Source organism: Periplaneta americana, chromosome 14 (assembly GCF_040183065.1).
Source record: "Periplaneta americana isolate PAMFEO1 chromosome 14, P.americana_PAMFEO1_priV1, whole genome shotgun sequence".
Lineage (NCBI taxonomy): Eukaryota > Metazoa > Arthropoda > Insecta > Blattodea > Blattidae > Periplaneta > Periplaneta americana.
Window position 1 is genome coordinate 445,321 of NC_091130.1, and position 20,183 is coordinate 465,503.

A 20,183-nucleotide genomic window follows, 5' to 3' on the forward strand; every position below is an offset into this window, starting at 1 on the left:
AAGTGAGCAGAAATCAATTGTAGTTTTGATTTGATTATGTTTACGTACTTAGGGATATCGGTCGATTGGAAGTGGTGGTCAGCCATTTATATTTTCGATGTGTAAAAGAGGACAGGAACTGTTGCGATGTGATGCATGCGCTGAGCTATAATGAAGTGTCAGCGTGGCATCATCTTTACTTGAATTTATTTTCGTGTGTACATTCCAGATCAAATCAAACTGTTCCCTTCATTGTCTGGTTACAAATTTTGCATATACGAAGGTTAGATTTGGTTTGTTTAGGTTTTCATTAATAATTTCATGCAAGATCATGTCGCGAGGGGGACATATAGGTTGATATTTGATGACGTCACATTAATTCGATATTAGATTGTTTTCATTTTCTGTCTGCCATTTTGACATTAGTTGTGAGAATGGAAGGTGCGTGTTCTACGTCTCGTGATAGTGGTTTGTGTGCAGGTTGCAATATACGTGCTACAGAATGTATATGGTTATGTAAGGATGAAGAAGATCTGCGTGGATTTTTGTTTGGTCACAGTGTTTTGTGTGATAAATACATATATGAAAATTGTGATTCAAGTTAGAAGGCAAATTGGAAATCTAACTTATTTAGATGTTAGAAGTTAGTTAGTAGAAATAAGAAGAAAATGAAGCGGTGTAATTTTTGTCTTTTAGTTTATAAAAACACTTTTTGCTTATGTTTGTTTAACTGTTCAAACAGTCTGTTTGTTTGTTTGTTACTGGTTGACAGTGATCCTCCATGTTACGAGTATCTTAAGAAAGAGCTTGGTATTGCTCATCAAACTGTGGTTATTTTTTCATGAAAGTGGGAGAAATGTATCCACCTCTTCACTAATGTAAGGTAAGTGATCGCAGTTAGTTATTGAACTGTTTCATCGTTGATTTAGGTTAGGTTAGATTATATTAGTTTAGGAATCATAAGTTGACCGTTATTTTTTTCAATTTATTTATTGTCGCTTTAATTGATCGTTACTATAAATTGAAATGTTGTTGTTTTCTAATGCCAGGCTTTTGACAATAAAGTCATTTGACCTCTTGCACTCCAATATTTTTCAAAGATATTATCATGACCAGCCACTGAAGCACAGATTTTGAGGTGTTCCGAATCCATTTCTTGGTTTGAGTTGCACAATGGGCAGTTAGGGGACTGATATATTCCAATTCTATGCAGGTGTTTGGCCAAACAATCATGGCCTGTTGCCAATCTAAATGCAGCTACAGACGATTTTCGTGGTAAATCGGGAATTAACTGTGGATTTTGATGCAGAGAGTTCCATTTTTTCCCTTGGGATTGTGTTATCAAATTTTCTTTGCTGAAGTCTAAGTATGTAGATTTAATAAATCTCTTCACAGAGTAATACGTAGATTTAGTAACAGATCTGGAAGGAGCAGTGCTGCCCTTCTTTGCTAAAGCATCCACATTCTCGTTTCCCAGGATTCCACAATGGGATGGTATCCATTGGAAAACAATTCTTTTATTGAGTGATATTAATTGAGAGAGCATTTTAGTTATTTCTGCTGTTTGAGATGAAGGTGTGTGTTTAGAGACTATTGATAGAATAGCTGCTTTGGAGTCTGACAATATAACTGCATTCCTAAATTTATTGAAATGTACGTTTCAAGTTGTCTATAAATGTTGTTTGTTTTTGTGAATTTTTTATACTTTGAATTTACTTGCGAAAATGGAGTTTTCCGATTTTTTTCTCTTGGACTTTCCCGAAATTTGAACGCTTTCCGCTCATTTTTTCTAAGTGTTTTAATTTTTGGAGCAAAAATCGGGGGCTTTTGGAATTTTTTTTGGAAGAACCAGAAGTAGTACTTACAGAGATTTATCAGAACGGATCTTGCTGTTCATGCATATGTGACATTGTGCCAAAACTAAAATCTCTGACACTAAGGTAGAAATTCTGTGTATTAATTTTTTGCAGAAGTGCAATATGGCTGCTGACGAGCCACTGGAGGTAGGGAACTGGGTGAGGGAGAGAGTGCTGGGTAGCGGCGGCTTCGGCCAGGTCACCCTCTGGAGGCACAAGGTCAAAGATGAGATGATTGGTGAGGTATAGCTTGATATCTTCAAGCATATTCAATTCAGTTGAGAAGTCTATGCATATCGTACTGAATTGTTACATTGCCACTTGCAGCCTTGAAGAAATGCAGAACTGGCACAGATGCGATTCTGACAGAGAAGCACAAAGAAAGGTGGTCCAAGGAGGTAGAGATCATGCAGCGGCTCAACCACCCTAATGTTGTGAAGGCGATTCCAGTTCCATCTGACCTGACGTCTCTGCGCTCCAAGCTGCCGTTGATGTGCATGGAGTTCTGCTCTAAAGGCGATCTCAGACAGGTAAGAAAGCAGCAGTCTCAGGAAATTGAGAAAGGAATTGGTTGGGTCACTGGCTGAGAAGAAACTGTCTACTGTAGCATGCACTGGAAGGAATGGTGAACGGGAAAAGATTTCAAGGGTAGAAGAAGACATCAGATGATAGACGACATTAACATAGTATATGGATCATTTGCGGAGACTACCGTATTTGCTCGCGTAATTTGCGCACTTTTTAATTAACTTTGGCCACTGAAAAATTGGAGTGCGTAAAATATGCTGATTTTTCAAATAAGAGGTCCTGTTCTGAGTTTATCTCAATTAGTATATGTATAGGTAAGTATTTACGGTAGGGCTAATTTTCTATACCGGTAACTTGTCTCTACCAAGGACAAGCATTGTTAAAGTAATGGGATGTTGGGGTTTCTTTCTGAAGCAGGTACTTCAGTTGCTGGTGAATGACCTACGATGGACTGTAGGGAAGGAAAATCCCTACTACACTGAAAAAAATATGTACGTAAAATGTGTGCGCAAAATACACGGAGCAAAAATAAAGTTCAAAATAATCCCTTAAAAAGTAGGGTGCGCAAAATACACGGGAGCGCAAATTACGCGAGGAAATACTGTAAATAAGATATCAGATGATAGACGACATTTGCAGAGACAAGAGGAAGGCAGAAAATAGGAAAGATTGGAGAATACTGGGTTTGCAGTGAAATACCTGCTGTTGGGTAGAAAACTATGAATGAATGTATATAAAATATTTGTGTCTCAGTTTTTACGTAAATCCATGAATTGTGTAATGTAGTGCTGTCTAAAGAGCTTGTTATTTTTTATATTCTAGTGCTACAAATTGCCTTTGATTTAATAGAACAAACTAAATCTCCTAAGCGCTGGAATTTCAGAAAATGTTTGAAGATATGGCATCATAACTGTCAGACACATCGAAATACCATTCTTTTCTGTTTCATAACGTGCTGTTATGAGATGTGAGTTAGTGAATTCACACAGGTTACAGCTGTTAATTAGTGCTCTTTCTGTCGAACGTATGAATGCACTGAAGAGACTTTGTTTCATTTATATTAAGATCATATTCTTCTGTTGTACTCAGGTTTTGAACAGAAGTGAAAACTGTTGTGGGCTGCGTGAGCCAGAAGTGCGTGCTCTGATTTCGGATGTGAAGAGTGCTGTTCATTATCTGCACTACAAGAAGATCACGCACAGAGACCTGAAGCCTGAGAACATCGTGCTGCAGCAGACGGAGGGCAAGGTACGTCCTGAAGTACTAGTGAGACAGAAAACAAGACACGTCCTGGAGTACTGGTAACACAGAAAACAAGGCACGTCCTGAAGTACTGGTAACACAGAAAACAAGGCACGTCCTGGAGTACTAGTTAGACAAAAAACAAGGTACGTCCTGAAGTATTGGTAAGACAGAAAACAAAATACGTCCTGGAGTATTGGTAAGACAGAAAACAAGGTACATCCTGGAGTATTGGTAAGACAGAAAACAAGGTACATCCTGGAGTATTGGTAAGGCAGAAAACAAGGTACATCCTGGAGTATTGGTAAGGCAGAAAACAAGGTACGTCCTGGAGTATTGGTAAGGCAGAAAACAAGGTACATCCTGGAGTATTGGTAAGACAGAAAACAAAATACGTCCTGGAGTATTGGGAAGACAGAAAACAAGGTACATCCTGGAGTATTGATAAGACAGAAAACAAGGTACATCCTGGAGTATTGGTAAGGCAGAAAACAAGGTACATCCTGGAGTATTGGTAAGGCAGAAAACAAGGTACGTCCTGGAGTATTGGTAAGGCAGAAAACAAGGTACGTCCTGGAGTATAGGTAAGACAGAAAACAAGGTACATCCTGGAGTATTGGTAAGGCAGAAAACAAGGTACATCCTGGAGTATTGGTAAGACAGAAAACAAGGTACATCCTGGATTATTGGTAAGGCAGAAAACAAGGTACGTCCTGGAGTATTGGTAAGGCAGAAAACAAGGTACATCCTGGAGTATTGGTAAGGCAGAAAACAAGGTACATCCTGGAGTATTGGTAAGGCAGAAAACAAGGTACATCCTGGATTATTGGCAAGGCAGAAAACAAGGTACATCCTGGATTATTGGTAAGGCAGAAAACAAGGTACGTCCTGGAGTATTGGTAAGGCAGAAAACAAGGTACATCCTGGAGTATTGGTGAGGCAGAAAACAAGGTACATCCTGGAGTATTGGTAAGGCAGAAAACAAGGTACATCCTGGATTATTGGCAAGGCAGAAAACAAGGTACATCCTGGATTATTGGTAAGGCAGAAAACAAGGTACATCCTGGATTATTGGTAAGGCAGAAAACAAGGTACATCCTGGATTATTGGCAAGGCAGAAAACAAGGTACATCCTGGAGTATTGGTAAGGCAGAAAACAAGGTACATCCTGGATTATTGGTAAGGCAGAAAACAAGGTACATCCTGGAGTATTGGTAAGGCAGAAAACAAGGTACATCCTGGAGTATTGGTAAGGCAGAAAACAAGGTACATCCTGGAGTATTGGTAAGGCAGAAAACAAGGTACATCCTGGATTATTGGCAAGGCAGAAAACAAGGTACATCCTGGATTATTGGTAAGGCAGAAAACAAGGTACATCCTGGATTATTGGTAAGGCAGAAAACAAGGTACATCCTGGAGTATTGGCAAGGCAGAAAACAAGGTACATCCTGGATTATTGGCAAGGCAGAAAACAAGGTACATCCTGGATTATTGGTAAGGCAGTATGCTGTCTCTGCATGGCGCAGTCAGGAATGTGTTACTGTAAGTATGCTTATACATGGGGACTTCTGTATAAATAATGAGTGATAAGTGGTATTATGTTGTTTCACATAGCATGCGAGTGGTCTTTGTCATTAAATTCAATCATGACAAATACTAAAGACAGCGCTCACACTTTTAAAAATAGTCGGAGTGAACAATACTCTTATTTACATGTGTTGTTACACTAACACTGTGGTATTACGTGTATTGAATGTGTTGCAGATTGTGTACAAACTAATAGACTTGGGCTATGCCAAGGAGTTGGACCAGAGCAGCATCTGCACCTCCTTCGTGGGCACTCTGCAGTACTTGGCGCCAGAACTCTTCATGAGCAAAACGTGCGTGGTAACACCCTTCATGCTGCTGTGTTGTCTGTTGCCATGTTTATGATAATACAATTATCGGTTTGTGCAGTGAGGTGCTTAATGAAATATGATTTGAGACTTTTGCATTTGCCTGCACTGTGTAGTGAGGGACGTCCAACATTTTCTTCTTGTTGAGTGTTCAATTGCGTTGAAATAATTCCTCAAGATGTGGTAGGCCCACATTTATAATAAAAGACAAATTTTGAATATATTTAGATAGAAAGCTTAAAACTCTTTCAAAATCTATGAAAAAATTAACACAACAAAGAAACAAACAAACATCTGTTTGAACAGCACAGAAAGCAATGAAAAAAATTAAGTGGCATGCATATTAAATCCCGTGATGAATTGAAACATTATAGACGATGTGATAAGAGAGTGCATTATTGTGGATGGTTTGAAAGATTACTTAATCATCACAGAGTTGAGATTTTAGACTGATTAGGCTTGGTTCCAGCTTAATGGCTGTGTCATCATCATGTCCAGTCTGATTAATTAACTTTGTTACTAGTCAGCAATATATGCAGTACGGAGAGAAAGGAACTGGCTACCCTACCCCATTATCTCCTGGCTTAGTTGCTTCATGAGAGATGCCTTATTGGTGGACATGGAATTTATATGCAATTGTGTATTTAGTTTGTTTTTACTTGTGGTATGGAATTAACTTGTGCAATATGTTTCATGTTCTTCTGTTTCTGTATGTGAAGTTTCAGAGTGCATATGGAATTCCTCGTATCCGGAAACTGTAGCACAAGGCCAGTGCCGGATAATTGAAAAATACGGTTTACACCTGTGGAGTAACGGTCAGCGCGTCTGGCCGCGAAACCAGGTGGCCTGGGTTCGAATCCCGGTCGGAACAAGTTACCTGGTTGAGGTTTTTTCCGGGGTTTTCCCCCAACCGAATACGAGCAAATGCTGGGTAACTTCCGGTGCTGGACCCCGGACTCATTTCACCGGCATTATTACCTTCATTTCATTCAGACGCCAAATAACCTCAGATGTTGATACAGCGTCGTAAAATAACCCAATAAAATAAAAATAAAATTGAAAAATACGTTTATAGGTTATGTAAAGACACACTGTAATCAGTCAAACTTTTTAATGTATCCAGCTCTTTGCTGACAACATATAGTCCACTGTAGTCTATTCAGTTTTTGTTTTTCTTGAGAAATAGGGGTATTTTGATCGGTGTTCATTATAGATGTCCTGTTGCTAGTAGCCAGAGTTGGGGTGTAGTCAGTATATACTGCAGGGCTGTGTCTTCTGCAACTGGTACTGATGATTTTAATTTACTTCTTTTGTGGTTTATGGATGGACAGTAAAGAAGAATGTGTTCCAGATCTTCATCATGATTATTACACCACAGAAAAGTAGAATTATCAGAAAGGTGAAAAGGTAGAATTATTGTGTGACAGTTCAGTAATTTTCATATAGATATTTAAAAGTAAAGTTTTGAAATGTGTACAATGTTTATTTTTAGTATTGAATACGGTAATGTACATTAATCAGTTCATAATTATTGTAATACGTAATACATAATGGCGTAAAGAATACCTAAAGTTTTCGTAACCTTATGACAATTTTAAATGGTGGTCATGTGAGTCATGTGATGTGAACAGCAGTTTAGCCAACATCGCAAATATGAAGACGAAGTCATGCTCGATGATTTGAGCATAAGAATATTTTGCTTGCGTTTTGCGGAATCCATTGTACAACAGCAGCGCTTAGTGGTAGTAGCCAATCATCACAGTCTAGTACATATGTCACGAAGCTTGAGGTGATTTTTGCATTTCTCGCGATACAATGCTCCAAGCAGTTAGCAACTGAGAGTACTAGGAACAATAGACTGTGCGATAGTAGTGATCCTAGTGGCTAACAACTAAAGTTCAACTGTCGTTGGATGCATATTCCCTACGTATTGAGTTTCGTAACTGTGTGTACTAGAGACTGTGCTATCACTCGAATGAAATTTTTGCACGCTGTAGGAACAGAGAATTTCATACTTTCCTATTTCGACTTATCCAACACCTCTTCCAAACGGGCGAGTTCAAGTGGTAAATTTAAAGATATCATCTCTGCGCATTGTTTGCAAGTACCTTGTAAGTGACAGCTTATCAATGCTACCCGATGTGCTCCAGGTACGTAATGGTTTTGTTGTCTATGTTTTCATGCTTTAACAATGTAAAGAATAAACACGATATGCGGCACGTGCGATCTATGAAAACCACTCACATCTTCTTCCAACTCTTCCCTTCGCATGAATTGAAAATGTGCGAAAACATAGAATATGCATACGTGAATAGAAACTTTAAATTTGTCTGTTATCTGTCTCTAAATGCGAGTTAGTACAATGGAATCTCAGAAGTTTCTGTGAAATCAAAGAGCCATATCTCCGTAACCGTTCGAAAACTGACCTATATTCATATGAACTTTTTGACTCGGAATGACTCGAGAATTCACATCCTAAATTTTTTACCTTTCCTCGTGAATCACCTATAAATTAGACCGTGAAGTGCCTATCACTGTGCTGTTAATGTTCTGTTACCGTTTTAATAAATAAATCGACATTTGTCATGGATATGAACAAAGAAATAGTTGATGATTGAATTCCATGACCAAGCAAAACTGAAAACATCAATATTTACGAAGCACAAAAGAAAAGCTGAAGATAGGACTATAATTCGTGGTGTGCATGCCTGGGATTCCACACTGATTAAATTGAATGTGCCAATGTCGAGTTGACAGCTGATATGGATTTCTTGCAAGTGACGAGCATCCTGGAGATTACATTATCGTCCGTATTACTTACAGGTACAATTACTCGGTAGACTATTGGAGTCTTGGATTGGTGTCCCATGAGGTAATAACTGGTGTGCGCCCCTTCTTGCCCAATATGGCTCCTGTCTCATGGATGACGCACGTGAGGGAGAAGTCTTCAGATGACATATGTGCGTACCAGGCATCAGATGGCAGCATTGTGTTCAGCAAGGAGCTGTTTGCCCAAAACCACATTTCAAGGTGCAGTCCAGTTACTTGTAAATTAAGCATATGGCTTGTGAAGTAAGGAAGCAATCACAGAACTTACTTGCCACTCATTATTTGCAGTTGTTTGAAGTACCACATGGAAAAGTGGCTCAAGATATTACTAGAGTGGGATGCATCAAAACGGGGACGCATCATGAATAAAAATAATGAGCCTGACATAGTTGTTTTCGATTTCATAGAAGACATTCTGAGCAAGAAGGTGAGTGTTCTCAATACAGCAAAGATTTGATTATTGCCGAATTTTTAACAATTTTACAATTTTTTTTATGTGAGGCTCTGAAAAAATTAACTAATATGCATTCAAGAGAGCATATTTTTCTGTGCCGTGTCTAAAAATTTCACCATGATTGGATTTTGTTTGACGGAGAAATAAATTGCTAAAGTCTGCAAATCTGGCATTAAAATTAGGAAAACTTGTTGCAAACTTTTCCCCCACCCCCAACGATTTCAGATATTAATTTATCCATCAAATCCGATATTGTTGAATTTTTAACCGGTCCTTTAACATTCAATACAAAATGAAATATAACAATAATTAATTATAATGGATATAATAATAATAATAATAATAATAATAATAATAATAATAATAATAATAACAATAATACGCCCAATAATAGCCATAATAATAGTAATAATAATTTATTTATTTATTTATAATATTAATGTGCGAAACAACAGCACAAGGCCAATTACAGTTTAGCACAAGATACAAACAAAACAACAGATGATGATGAGAATGAATGATAGAAATGGCAGTGAGATGAAATACAATAATAATAATAATAATAATAATAATAATAATAATAATAATAATAACAATAATACGCCCAATAATAGTAATAATAATAATAATACGCCCAATAATAGCAATAATAATATTAATAATAATAACAATAATACGCCCAATAATAGTAATAATAATAATAATAATAATACGCCCAATAATAGCAATAATAATAGTAATAATAACAATAATACGCCCAATAATAGTAGTAGTAATAATAATAATAATAATAATAATAATAATAATAATAATAATACGCCCAATAATGGCAATAATAATATTAATAATAATAACAATAATACGCCCAATAATAGTAATAATAATAATAATAATAATACGCCCAATAATAGCAATAATAATAGTAATAATAACAATAATACGCCCAATAATAGTAATAATAATAATAATAATAATTTATTTATTTATTTATTATTTATTATTCATATTTGTGTGCTGAACAACAGCCAGAGGCCAATTATAGTTCAGCACAATACACAAACAGAAGATACAAAGGTGCAAAACAAAAATAAATAATATCTTAAATAACAAAAACATACATGAATACAATTGAGTACAAACAGTAAAAACTAATAATCAAAACGAAACTAAACCTTAAAAGGATCTAAATTGTGCCCATGCAAATTGGCATATTTTATGCATCTACAGACTGGAGAAAGTGATTTTGAATTTCGGTTATAAAAAATTTTTTGAAATCTTAAACTTTTTGTAGGAATACGAAGGCTGATATTGTTTATGATAGACTCACAATCAATATCACCCTTGATAACTTTGCAAAAAAATTGATAATCAAGATTTAGACGTCTAGCATAAAGGCTACAACAGTTAAAATATTTACAGGTAATATCATAGTTAAAGTCAGTGGAATTGGGTATATATCGAAAAGCACATAAGGAAATAAATTTTCTTTGAATATTTTCCAATTTAACCGAATCGAGTATAGAATTAATAGTGACTCAGAAGTAGAAAAAGAATAGGTTATAGACCTTATTAAACCAAGCATTCTTATTGAATGATTATAAATATATTGAACATGATCGTGAAAGTATAATTTAGAATCGAGTAGTACACCAAGATCTTTTATAGAATTTTTCCTAATAATACAGGCGTTATTAAGAGAATAATTAAATTTTATGGAAGTAGTTTTTCGAGAGTACGAAATGACAAAAGTTTTTCTTTCATTAATTTTCATTCCATTAATGTCAGACCAAAGTTCAATGGAGTTAATATCATTTTGAAGAGTTTGGCAATCTGCAGAACTATTTATTGAGCGAAAGATTTTGAGATCATCAGCAAATAACAGGTAGTTTGAACTTATTCTTTTACATATGTCATCAATAAATAATAAAAATAATAGAGGGCCCAATGTAGATCCTTGGGGAACTCCACATAAACAATTAAATGGGTCCGAGAGAGAATCACCAAGACGAACACAACATTGTCTATTAGTTAAATAGTTTTCAAACCAGCTCACGTAGTTAGAAGAGAGACCAAAGTTTTTTAATTTATTTATCAGAATATTGTGAGGTACAACATCAAACGCTTTGCTAAAGTCGATATAAATTGAGTCAATTTGACCTTGGGTTTCAACAACAGGCATAACAAGATTAAGGTAGGATACTAAGTTTGTAGTTGTTGATTTACCTTTAGTAAAACTATGTTGTGCTGAATTAATTTTATTCTTAACATAAAATGAAACATGTTTGTGGATTATTTTTTCAAAAATTTTTGAGAAATTGTTTAATATTGAAATAGGTCTATAATTGGAAACAACATTTTTTTTACCATTCTTAAAGATAGGAATAACGGATGCTTCTTTCCAAAGCATAGGGTATGTACCGGTTAATAAACTTAAATTAAATATAAAGGTTAAAACGGGTATTAGAATATTAGAACATCCCTTAATAATAAAATTAGGAATGCCGTCAGTGCCCTTTGATTTATTAGGTTTAAGCTTTTTTATGGCTAATGAAACGTCTTCAACTGTAATTTTAGGTAAGGATAAGAAGTCAGTAGAATTATACTCCAACAAACAGAGATTAGAATTAGGCTGTTTTTGAATCGATTTGAATTGATTAGCAAATGCATTAGCAATTTCTTGCTGATCAGTAATGTGAATCCCATTTATTAATAATTCGGTGGGATAATTATTGGATTTACGAAAAGATTCTACGTATTTCCAAAATTAACAATAATAATAATAATAATAATACGCCCAATAATAGCAATAATAATAGTAATAATAATAACAATAATATGCCCAATAATAGTAATAATAATAATAATAATAATACGCCCAATAATAGCAATAATAATAGTAATAATAATAACAATAATACGCCCAATAATAGTAATAATAATAGTAATAACAATAATAATAAATTTTGTAAGCATAGTAAATCTCTGAGTTTGGCGATAGTTCAACCTGGCAACCCTAAGTACATTGGAAACAAAGATAATGTTTTTGATAGCTAAAAATTTGTCGGAATGGGGTGGTCCCTTCTTGCCCTCCCTGTCTATGGTACTGCTTCCGTTTTCACCAAATTTTCTTATTCTATTAGTTAAGTTTCTATATAATTTTGTATTACTACTCAGAATAGACCTAAGAAAGGAACTGGAACAGACAGAAGATACCTCGAGCTTTATACGGCAGAAATAACTCTTTTCAGTTATGTGAAAGCAGTCGCAATTACAGCATAACCAAAGTATGTTGTAATATGTTGACAGATCGTGAACGTGTTCTGTGTGCCGACGTACCAGCACCTGAGCTATGAGATAGATGACGCAACAGCGCTGAGGACACTGCAGCTGTGGATTGAACGCGACACAGGGTTGTCCATGCAGAGTCAAGAACTGCTCTTGCCATCGGGGCAGCCGCCTGACACGACACAGGAGGCTTGTCAGTGCTGGGCACAGCCCCCTCAGAGCACCATGCTCTTCGTGTTCCGGCGTGGGGTGCTGACTGTGGAGCAGGTGACACCGCACATCCCGCCCACCGTCAGCAAGATGATGGAGGAGCCACGCTCCCTCGTGGAGTACGTGCACCAGAAGCGGGCCTGGGGACATGCCGTGTTTTTTCTGCAGCAGGAGATGGAGCTGTATCACGACTTCCTGCAAGCCTACCGACTGAAGCTGTAAGAATATTGCAAACCACACGTGTTAAGTTCAAATCTCTTCTTACATTTCCGTGTTTGGTGAACAGTCATCGAATTCTAAAATTAGCCATTGTTCTTAATAAGACACCTTTGAAGAAGTACATCGTCATTGATAGTGCAATAGCTCGTATGTCAAAATGCATAAGTTTCCAGGAATCACAAAAGCTGTTATTTTTTCATGTGCCTTTGAGACCTCACACATTGGCCTTATCTCCTCTGTGCGAGTTTAGGTATTGACCCAGTACATACGACTTCTTGTGAGAAGATACAAAAACCACCAATAAACAAAAATCGTTATTTTTGACATACGACTTATTGAAGTATCAATGGCAGCACACAGATATAAATAGCTTTGAAGGAATCTACAAGATCCGGATTCATAATTGATCCTACTGTGTGTTTCGAAATGAATGAGAAACAGCCAGCAGAAATATACAAGAAAAAAAATAATATCTACAATTCCACCATTCCCTATTACCTTCAAAACTACCGGCTATAAGAGCGTGAAGTAATTGGACTTCTGGTTGCAGCAAGAGGTACTGCTACTCTCTTTCTGAAGGAGGCTTGAAATACCGACATTTATTATTAAGATTGTGACTTGTCCAGCGCTTTCATCTGTCAGCTTCATGGAGGCCAGAGAAAGAATGCAGCAGTGTTGATATCACCGACACTATCTTCTTCGTAGTTTCACTCTGTTGATTGTTGGCTTTATTTTGTTTGGTTTAATCGCCATTGTATGGCTGATGCCACTGCATTGAATTAAATAAATAATTATTAAGATCGTAGTAGCCTTAGCTGTATTGAAAGAATCAATTGCTCTACTAAAGCATCATCAATATTCGAAATGAAACTGAGTTCATTAGCACTGTTTACTTTTACGCAATACTTCTCTCTCTCTCTCTCTCTCTCTCTCTCTCTCTCTCTCTCTCTCAAACCGGTATATTTACACGTCCATAATCTGCACCTGTATTAGTAAGTTCCTGAGAATAGTTTTGAAATCCTGTACTCGAAACAATCTTAAATGGGCGAATATCACTCGTGCACATTTCGACACACTTTTGTGTAACGCTCTGTTTCATATCAAGTGGTACATAATCAGATATTCTTCTTTCTGGACTTGTATTCCTTGGTTAGTAGTTTCAATTTCACCACATCACGCTCCATTTTTGACAGTGTACTACTTGCCGGTAACAAGAACGAAAGCCCAGCGCTCGGCTTATACCATTCAAGGATTTATCGCTCGCTAGAATTTTACCCATCATACATGTGCACTACCTATTGGATTATGCTGTGAACTACTTGGCACTCGAGTTAAAATGACCGATGCAGACCTCTGTTACATACGGTCATGGTAGTGTAAAGAATTGGTGGCCCAACAGCACCACAAAAATAGTGTCCTTGTGTGAAACCTACGATTTACTTCCTGATATTTCGACGAGAAGCGCCACTTTTAGTGGCCAACCACTCAGATCATCTGTGCTGTGGCTGCATCTGAAATATCCATTATTGATGAGTGGCAGCGCTTCTAAAAATGCCTCATCTGATGGACTCTATAAGAGTAGGAGACTAACATTTTTGTAATTCAGCAAAGCAATTTATATCACTCATTTAAACAATAACTACTTAGAAAAATCAGAGTTTTCAATAAAACTGTACGTGATTTACGGGCCATATCCACAGTTTGCTTCGTTCAACTTCTGTGCTTTTTGCAGGAAATGTATAAAATACATCATCCGTATCATTGTATGTATTAGAACAATCCACTACGCAATATTGTATGTATGTATGTATCTAATGCTCTGAATTTGACAAAAAAAGTCATTCTTCTTCTCTCCTCCCACTATTCAGAGGCAAATAGTTATTAGTTGTGACAAACCTCGTTTCAGGCACCATGTTGTCTGCAGTGATGGCAAGCTGACGCAACAGGCCAGGGACGTGTCCAGCCTGCTGCACCAGGTGGCGGCTCAGTTGCAGCTGTCACTTGATTCACTTCACTTCGACAAGGACTGCGCCAGGAGGGGCAGCCTTGGTGAGTACTCAGGCTTTGAGAACTGTCCCTTGTTCGTAGTAATGCAGTAATCTGGTATCTTGATTGTGTCTCGTGCTTGCAACAGTCGGTGACAGCACGATCGAGACATGGAGCAAGATGAGTGCTGCCCTCAGTCAGAAGGTGAGCAAACTGAAGGAGGTGGTGGAGCAGCTGCGCAGCAGGTGTGATGGGATAAGCGGCAGGGTGGTGGAGCTGCAGCGAGCACCACTGACGAGGGTGCGCGACCATGATGTGCTGGTGTCCCTGTACGAGCAGGGCCAGAAGTGCTACGACAACCTGCGACGCCGTCCCAAGGAGAGCCGGCAGCAGCGCAGCGACAACGTGGAGATGGTGAAGGTGGTCTACAACTGCCTGAAGCAGCGCGACCGGCTGCTGCGGGACAAGAGCTTCGACACCTGTCTGCAGTACGTACAGCTGGCATGTGGTCCATATTTCGTTTCAAGCACTTGTGTGTAATTTTTTAAGTTATAAGAGCAAGACTATAGATATGCTATTTAAGAATGCAAACAATAGTATTTCTCGAGTGATCGCATTGAATCGACCACTTTGGTGAATTACTAAGTGTGGGAGGTAAGTGTGTGCATGTGTGTGCAGGCAGGTGGTGGATGTGCAGGCGGAGATGGAGCAGCTGTGGAACCCTCTGAACTCGTCGGTGCAGGTGATACAAAAGGTGCAGGCAGAGCTTAGACAGACGCAGCTGGACCGACAGCAGGACATCTGGCAGCAGATGGTGGGTGCTCTCTTTTTTATAGTTGAAAATTGAGGAAGGTTCTGCATACTCTAAAATTGAAGACAATATTACAAACTGCTTAAGAAAATTTCATGTCATAAACTTGTATGCCATAGTTACAGTTGGTTACCACCAAATTGTTGGATTTTAAGTTCCAAACCCAGGTTAGGGAAGTAAACCTGTGGGCCCTAGCATGAGAAGGAACCCCATCCAGTCCAGGAAAAATACATTATTTGTTATTTGGATGCTGGATAGTACTTAAAGATATGAAAACGACAAAAGTGCAGCTGACTCTTGGTCCAGAGAAGACTCAGGCAAAATGACAGTTTCCAGAGCTGTGCCCATGATTACCAATATCTTATACAAATTAAAATATCTGTGTTTGGGTTTGACTCCATTTCAGGTAAACAGAATCTTGGGTGATAAATGTACTTTTTTTTAAGGTTAGAAGCTGCTTTGTAAGTTGTATACGAGGGGGATCCAGGAAATAACGACCGTTTTGTTGTAATAATTAAAAAAAAAAAATATTTATTTAAAAAAACAAAGTCTGTTACATAACTGAAGCTTCCTTTACTTCTCTACATAATCACCACCTACATTTAAACATTTGTCGTATCTGTTCACTAGCTTTAGAATTCCCGTGTTATACTCCTCTGCCGCCAGTTCATTAAGCCAGGTGTTCACTGTCTTCTTCAACTCTTCATCACTTCCAAAACGCGTACCACCCAGAAAGTCTTTCAGCTTAGTGAAAAGGTGAAAATCGCTAGGAGCAAGGTCTGGACTATAGGGTGGATGATCAAAGATTTCCCAACCGAATTGATCCAGCAATTCTCGAGTTGAAGCAGCAATGTGCGGGTGAGCGTTGTCGTGAAGAAGCACAACTCCTCTCGAAAGCATTCCTCGCCTCTTGTTTTGGATGGCTCGCTGTAGTTTCGTACAGTCTCACAATAACGATTTGCATTGATCATAGTGCCTTTTGGCATGAAATCCAGCAAAAGAACATCTTTGCGATCCCAAAAGATAGTAGCCATGACTTTTTGTGTTGAGAGAGTCTGTTTGAATTTTCTCGGTTTCTTGGGTGATGAGGGATGATGCCACTGACGTGATTGGCGCTTGGTCTCTGGGGTGTTGTGAGACACCCAGGTCTCATCACCAGTCACAATTTGATCAAGAAAGGCGTCTCCATCTGTGTGATATCGCAATGCTGAGGCCATTCTCTGAGTTTTGTGTTGTTCACTCAGTTGTCGTGGAACCCATCGTGCACAGATTTTGTGGTAGCCAAGATGTTGCGACACAATTTCACCAAGCAAAGAACGAGAAATGTCAGGAAAGGCAATATGCAATTCGTCGAGTGATGTGCGCCTGCCTTGCAAGATTCTGTCGTTCACTTTAGTCTTCAGGTCTTCTGTGATGAGTGATGGGCGTCCGGGTCGAGTTTCATCGTGGACATTTGTTCGCCCATTGTTGAACATTTCGCACCATTTTCTCACATTTCTTTCATTCATTACAGTATCACCATACACTTCTTTCAATTGCCGGTAAATTTCTGCAGGTTTCAAATGTCGGGCATTCAAAAATCGAATCACACTCCTCACCTCATAGTCGGCGGGATTATCAATCACGTCATTCATTTTGAAGTAACACAAAATGCACAATGGCGACTTGTTGCAACCAGTACTCACAACATTATGAGAACACATGTTAAGGAAGCCAGTTGACCTTCAAACAAGGAAGGGGAGTCAGCTGCGCGGCGGGTATGCGCGAACGGTCGTTATTTCCTGGATCCCCCTCGTACATGAAAGTATAAAAAAAAAATAAGCTGGTAAAGTGCATACAGTAGGTACAGTATTACTAAATCTAAATGTTGAGTCTTCACTATTTCTTTAGAAATTGTTCGACATTTTCTTTTAAGTGTTTTTCTGGCAGCATGTCCTACCCAGATGATACATGCTAGTGAACTCCTTAAACATTAGGACATGTTACTCTCAACTACTGCTTGTCTTTGGAACTGCTTCTACTTTGCTCTTATAAATTTGAGCAACAAAGTGTTTAAATTAAAAATAAATATAATATAAATGCACCGTACATTGTATATAAATTTTGTATTTCATAAATATAGTACATAGTATTTTCTTTATAAAAATTCAGTTACACGACTTACATGTTTGTTAACAATGATTATTAGAGGAGAAAAACTCGCTCCAGCGTCGGGGATCTAACCAGGTCCTTGGTTCTACATACCAAGTGCTCTAACCATTGAGCTACGCCGAAGTTCAATCCACAGAGGCATAGCTCAGTGGTTAGAGCACTTGGTATGTAGAACCAAGGTCCAGAGTTCGTTCCCCGTCATGAGAGTGAGTTTTTCTCCTCTAATAATCATTGTTACCATAACAGATATATTCTGAAGGACCAAAAATTAATCTTTACGTGGATTACATGTTAGGGTTAAACCAGTTTTTGGTTGACAGAGATCAGTTAACGGAGGTTTTCCTGTATATGCAATAGAGTCTTACTTAAGAATGTAAACGTTACGGTAAAATCACATCATTCATGATGGGGACATAAACATAACCGCAAAGATACTTGGTTACCGTGAAAACATAACGACGACGCCATTTCCTCATATTCTGTCGTATACTTCAGCGCTCCACGATTGTGTTCTGTTTACAAATCACGTAAGCATAAGCATGAAAGTTTGTAGTTCGCAAACTTTCATGTTAATGTCTAACATCAGTGTTTATGTGGATCATTGTGAATGATCCCATTTTGTAACCTGGCCGCAAACTTCTGTGTTTATGTTACGGTTATGTTTAATTTTCATTGTGACTGGGCCTTATATTCGAATAGATACAGTTTACAAATTTATATCGAGCTATTGGTATTTTAAGTCCCGCGCCGTGGCGTCGTGGTTTAAGGCATCCTGCCTAGGACTCACGTTACGGAATGCGCTCTGGTTCGAGTCCTCATGGGGGAAGAAATTTTCTCATGAAATTTCGGCCAGTGTATGGGACCGGTGCCCACCCAGCATCGTGATGCACTTGGGGAGCTACGATAGGTAGCGAAATCCGGTTGCGAATACCAGCTATAACGGTTGGGGGGATCATCGTGCTAACCACACGATACCTCCATTCTGGTTGGATGATCGTCCACCTCTGCTTCGGCATGTGAGGCCAGCAGCCAGCTGGTCGGTCTAGGCTCTTTACGGGCTGTAGCGCCACGGATTATTATTATTGGTATTTTAATGCTATCCACAGTATTTGCAAGTTCTTCAAAACAAAGTATACACCTCCACAACAGCTTATTGTCAGGGAAGCTCGTAGAGATTTTGGTCTGGATTACAAAATTAAAAAAAAGAAAAGTGTCTTATCAGCTTTACTTAGGAATAGATATGTGACATCCAGAGTGCACAATGCTCTATGAACCTTTGTTACATTGTTTGTGCTGTCCCGAGAACGAGACCAGCGCAATGGCTACCACACCAGAACGCCCTCTCCTAGTGCCGTCACACCAACAGTCGAGAAAAACTCCATGGATCTCAATCTGAATCGGCATTCTCCATCATTGCCGGCCAGCGGCGAGAATATGGAACACCAGCTGCCAGCCCACAGCCTCCAGGGTGACACCTCGGTCATGATCAACGACAACAAAACATTGAGATACCTGTGAGTAAGGGAAGTGATTGAGCAGATGTGTACTGTCTGGTGTTGGGACTGTACTACAGGAAACTGACATTACAGGACGCAAGACCTGATCAACGAGAGCTTCAAGCACTACTGCACTGTGCTGAGTGACGACCAGACACTCAACTGGGACTTCCTGGAACACGAGCACTCACAAGTAAGTGAGTCACACACCACGTTCACTTGTTACAGATAAATATAATTTACGTAAAACTATTATATTTTCAAATACTGCTTAGTAAATAATTAGCTAGAAATAAAATTAAATGTGGGATGTAATATCTATTTGTGCGAGATCGTGCATATTTGCTTGGTTTCCGCACAAAACCAATCTGCGGTAAGTTAAAATTCCACATTCAGTATTCCCAACCTAACACATAACAATTTCCCTTTTCTTACCGCTTAAGTGACATATTGATTTTACTGCTTTAGGCTTCTAACAGATTATTTTTAGAGACGTTCAATATAGTAATAATTATAAATTGGAAACTTACCACTGCAATTTCATCTAAATTGCACTGTTAATTATTGTTTTTAAATATTTGCAAAAATTAAGTAAACTCTACAACTCCACTAAAGTTACTGCATTCGTGATGCAAGTAACATTAAGGAAGCCGTGAAAAAATCAACAAGATTCCAGATGCCGATGTTATTACTGCACTATGTTATAGAAATAATATTGTTAAAATATTAAAATGAAAAATAAATCATTACATAACCTCACCGTTTGTTTTACGTTCGCATTTATGGACTGGGGGAAAAAAAAGACAGACATATATCACGGCTTGCTGGAGTATAGTAAACACAGAAAACATTTTAAAGCAACAATGTTGAAGATAGATATTTTTGTTTTCCAAATTTGCCGTCATTGAACAGAAACCAAGATGGAGATTTCATTGCAACTAATTAGAAATTCCTCCTTCAGGTATGTAATAAACGATCTTCGCACAAAACAATGTACGATACACGAGCGGTATGTTTTCTTTCAATTCTCGGAAATTAAAAAACCTCAACTACGTTTTGCTTTTTCAAACTTTTCCTCGAACATGAAAACTTCAACATACCGCTCTTGTAACGCATATTACTATTGATTACAACTTTGTATAGGTACTTACTTTGTGACGTTACAGTGCCTCTGAATAAAGTACACTTTCAGTTATTATCTTTAGGAATTAATACATATTGGTTTTCTGAGCTTCCGGAACT

At 38.0% G+C, this 20,183-nt stretch overlaps 1 protein-coding gene across 5 annotated transcripts in view; it reads left to right on the forward strand.

Moving 5' to 3' along the window:
- The window catches only part of IKKbeta (I-kappaB kinase beta), a 37,979-nt gene that overhangs the window by 4,082 nt on the left and 13,714 nt on the right, over nt 1-20,183 (forward strand). For 3 of the 5 annotated variants that reach the window (XM_069844755.1, XM_069844758.1, XM_069844756.1), the window contains 12 exons: nt 1,950-2,073; nt 2,163-2,365; nt 3,453-3,611; nt 5,370-5,485; nt 8,324-8,530; nt 8,618-8,756; nt 12,090-12,496; nt 14,404-14,546; nt 14,632-14,971; nt 15,162-15,295; nt 18,740-18,959; nt 19,035-19,134. In XM_069844755.1, coding sequence (XP_069700856.1) covers nt 1,959-2,073; nt 2,163-2,365; nt 3,453-3,611; nt 5,370-5,485; nt 8,324-8,530; nt 8,618-8,756; nt 12,090-12,496; nt 14,404-14,546; nt 14,632-14,971; nt 15,162-15,295; nt 18,740-18,959; nt 19,035-19,134 — 2,283 coding nt within the window. In that variant the 5' untranslated portion in view covers nt 1,950-1,958. Of the gene's footprint in view, nt 1-751; nt 863-1,949; nt 2,079-2,162; nt 2,366-3,452; nt 3,612-5,369; nt 5,486-8,323; nt 8,531-8,617; nt 8,757-12,089; nt 12,497-14,403; nt 14,547-14,631; nt 14,972-15,161; nt 15,296-18,739; nt 18,960-19,034; nt 19,135-20,183 lie in introns of those variants that run through there. The other 2 variants (XM_069844757.1, XM_069844759.1) reach the window with 2 other exon arrangements.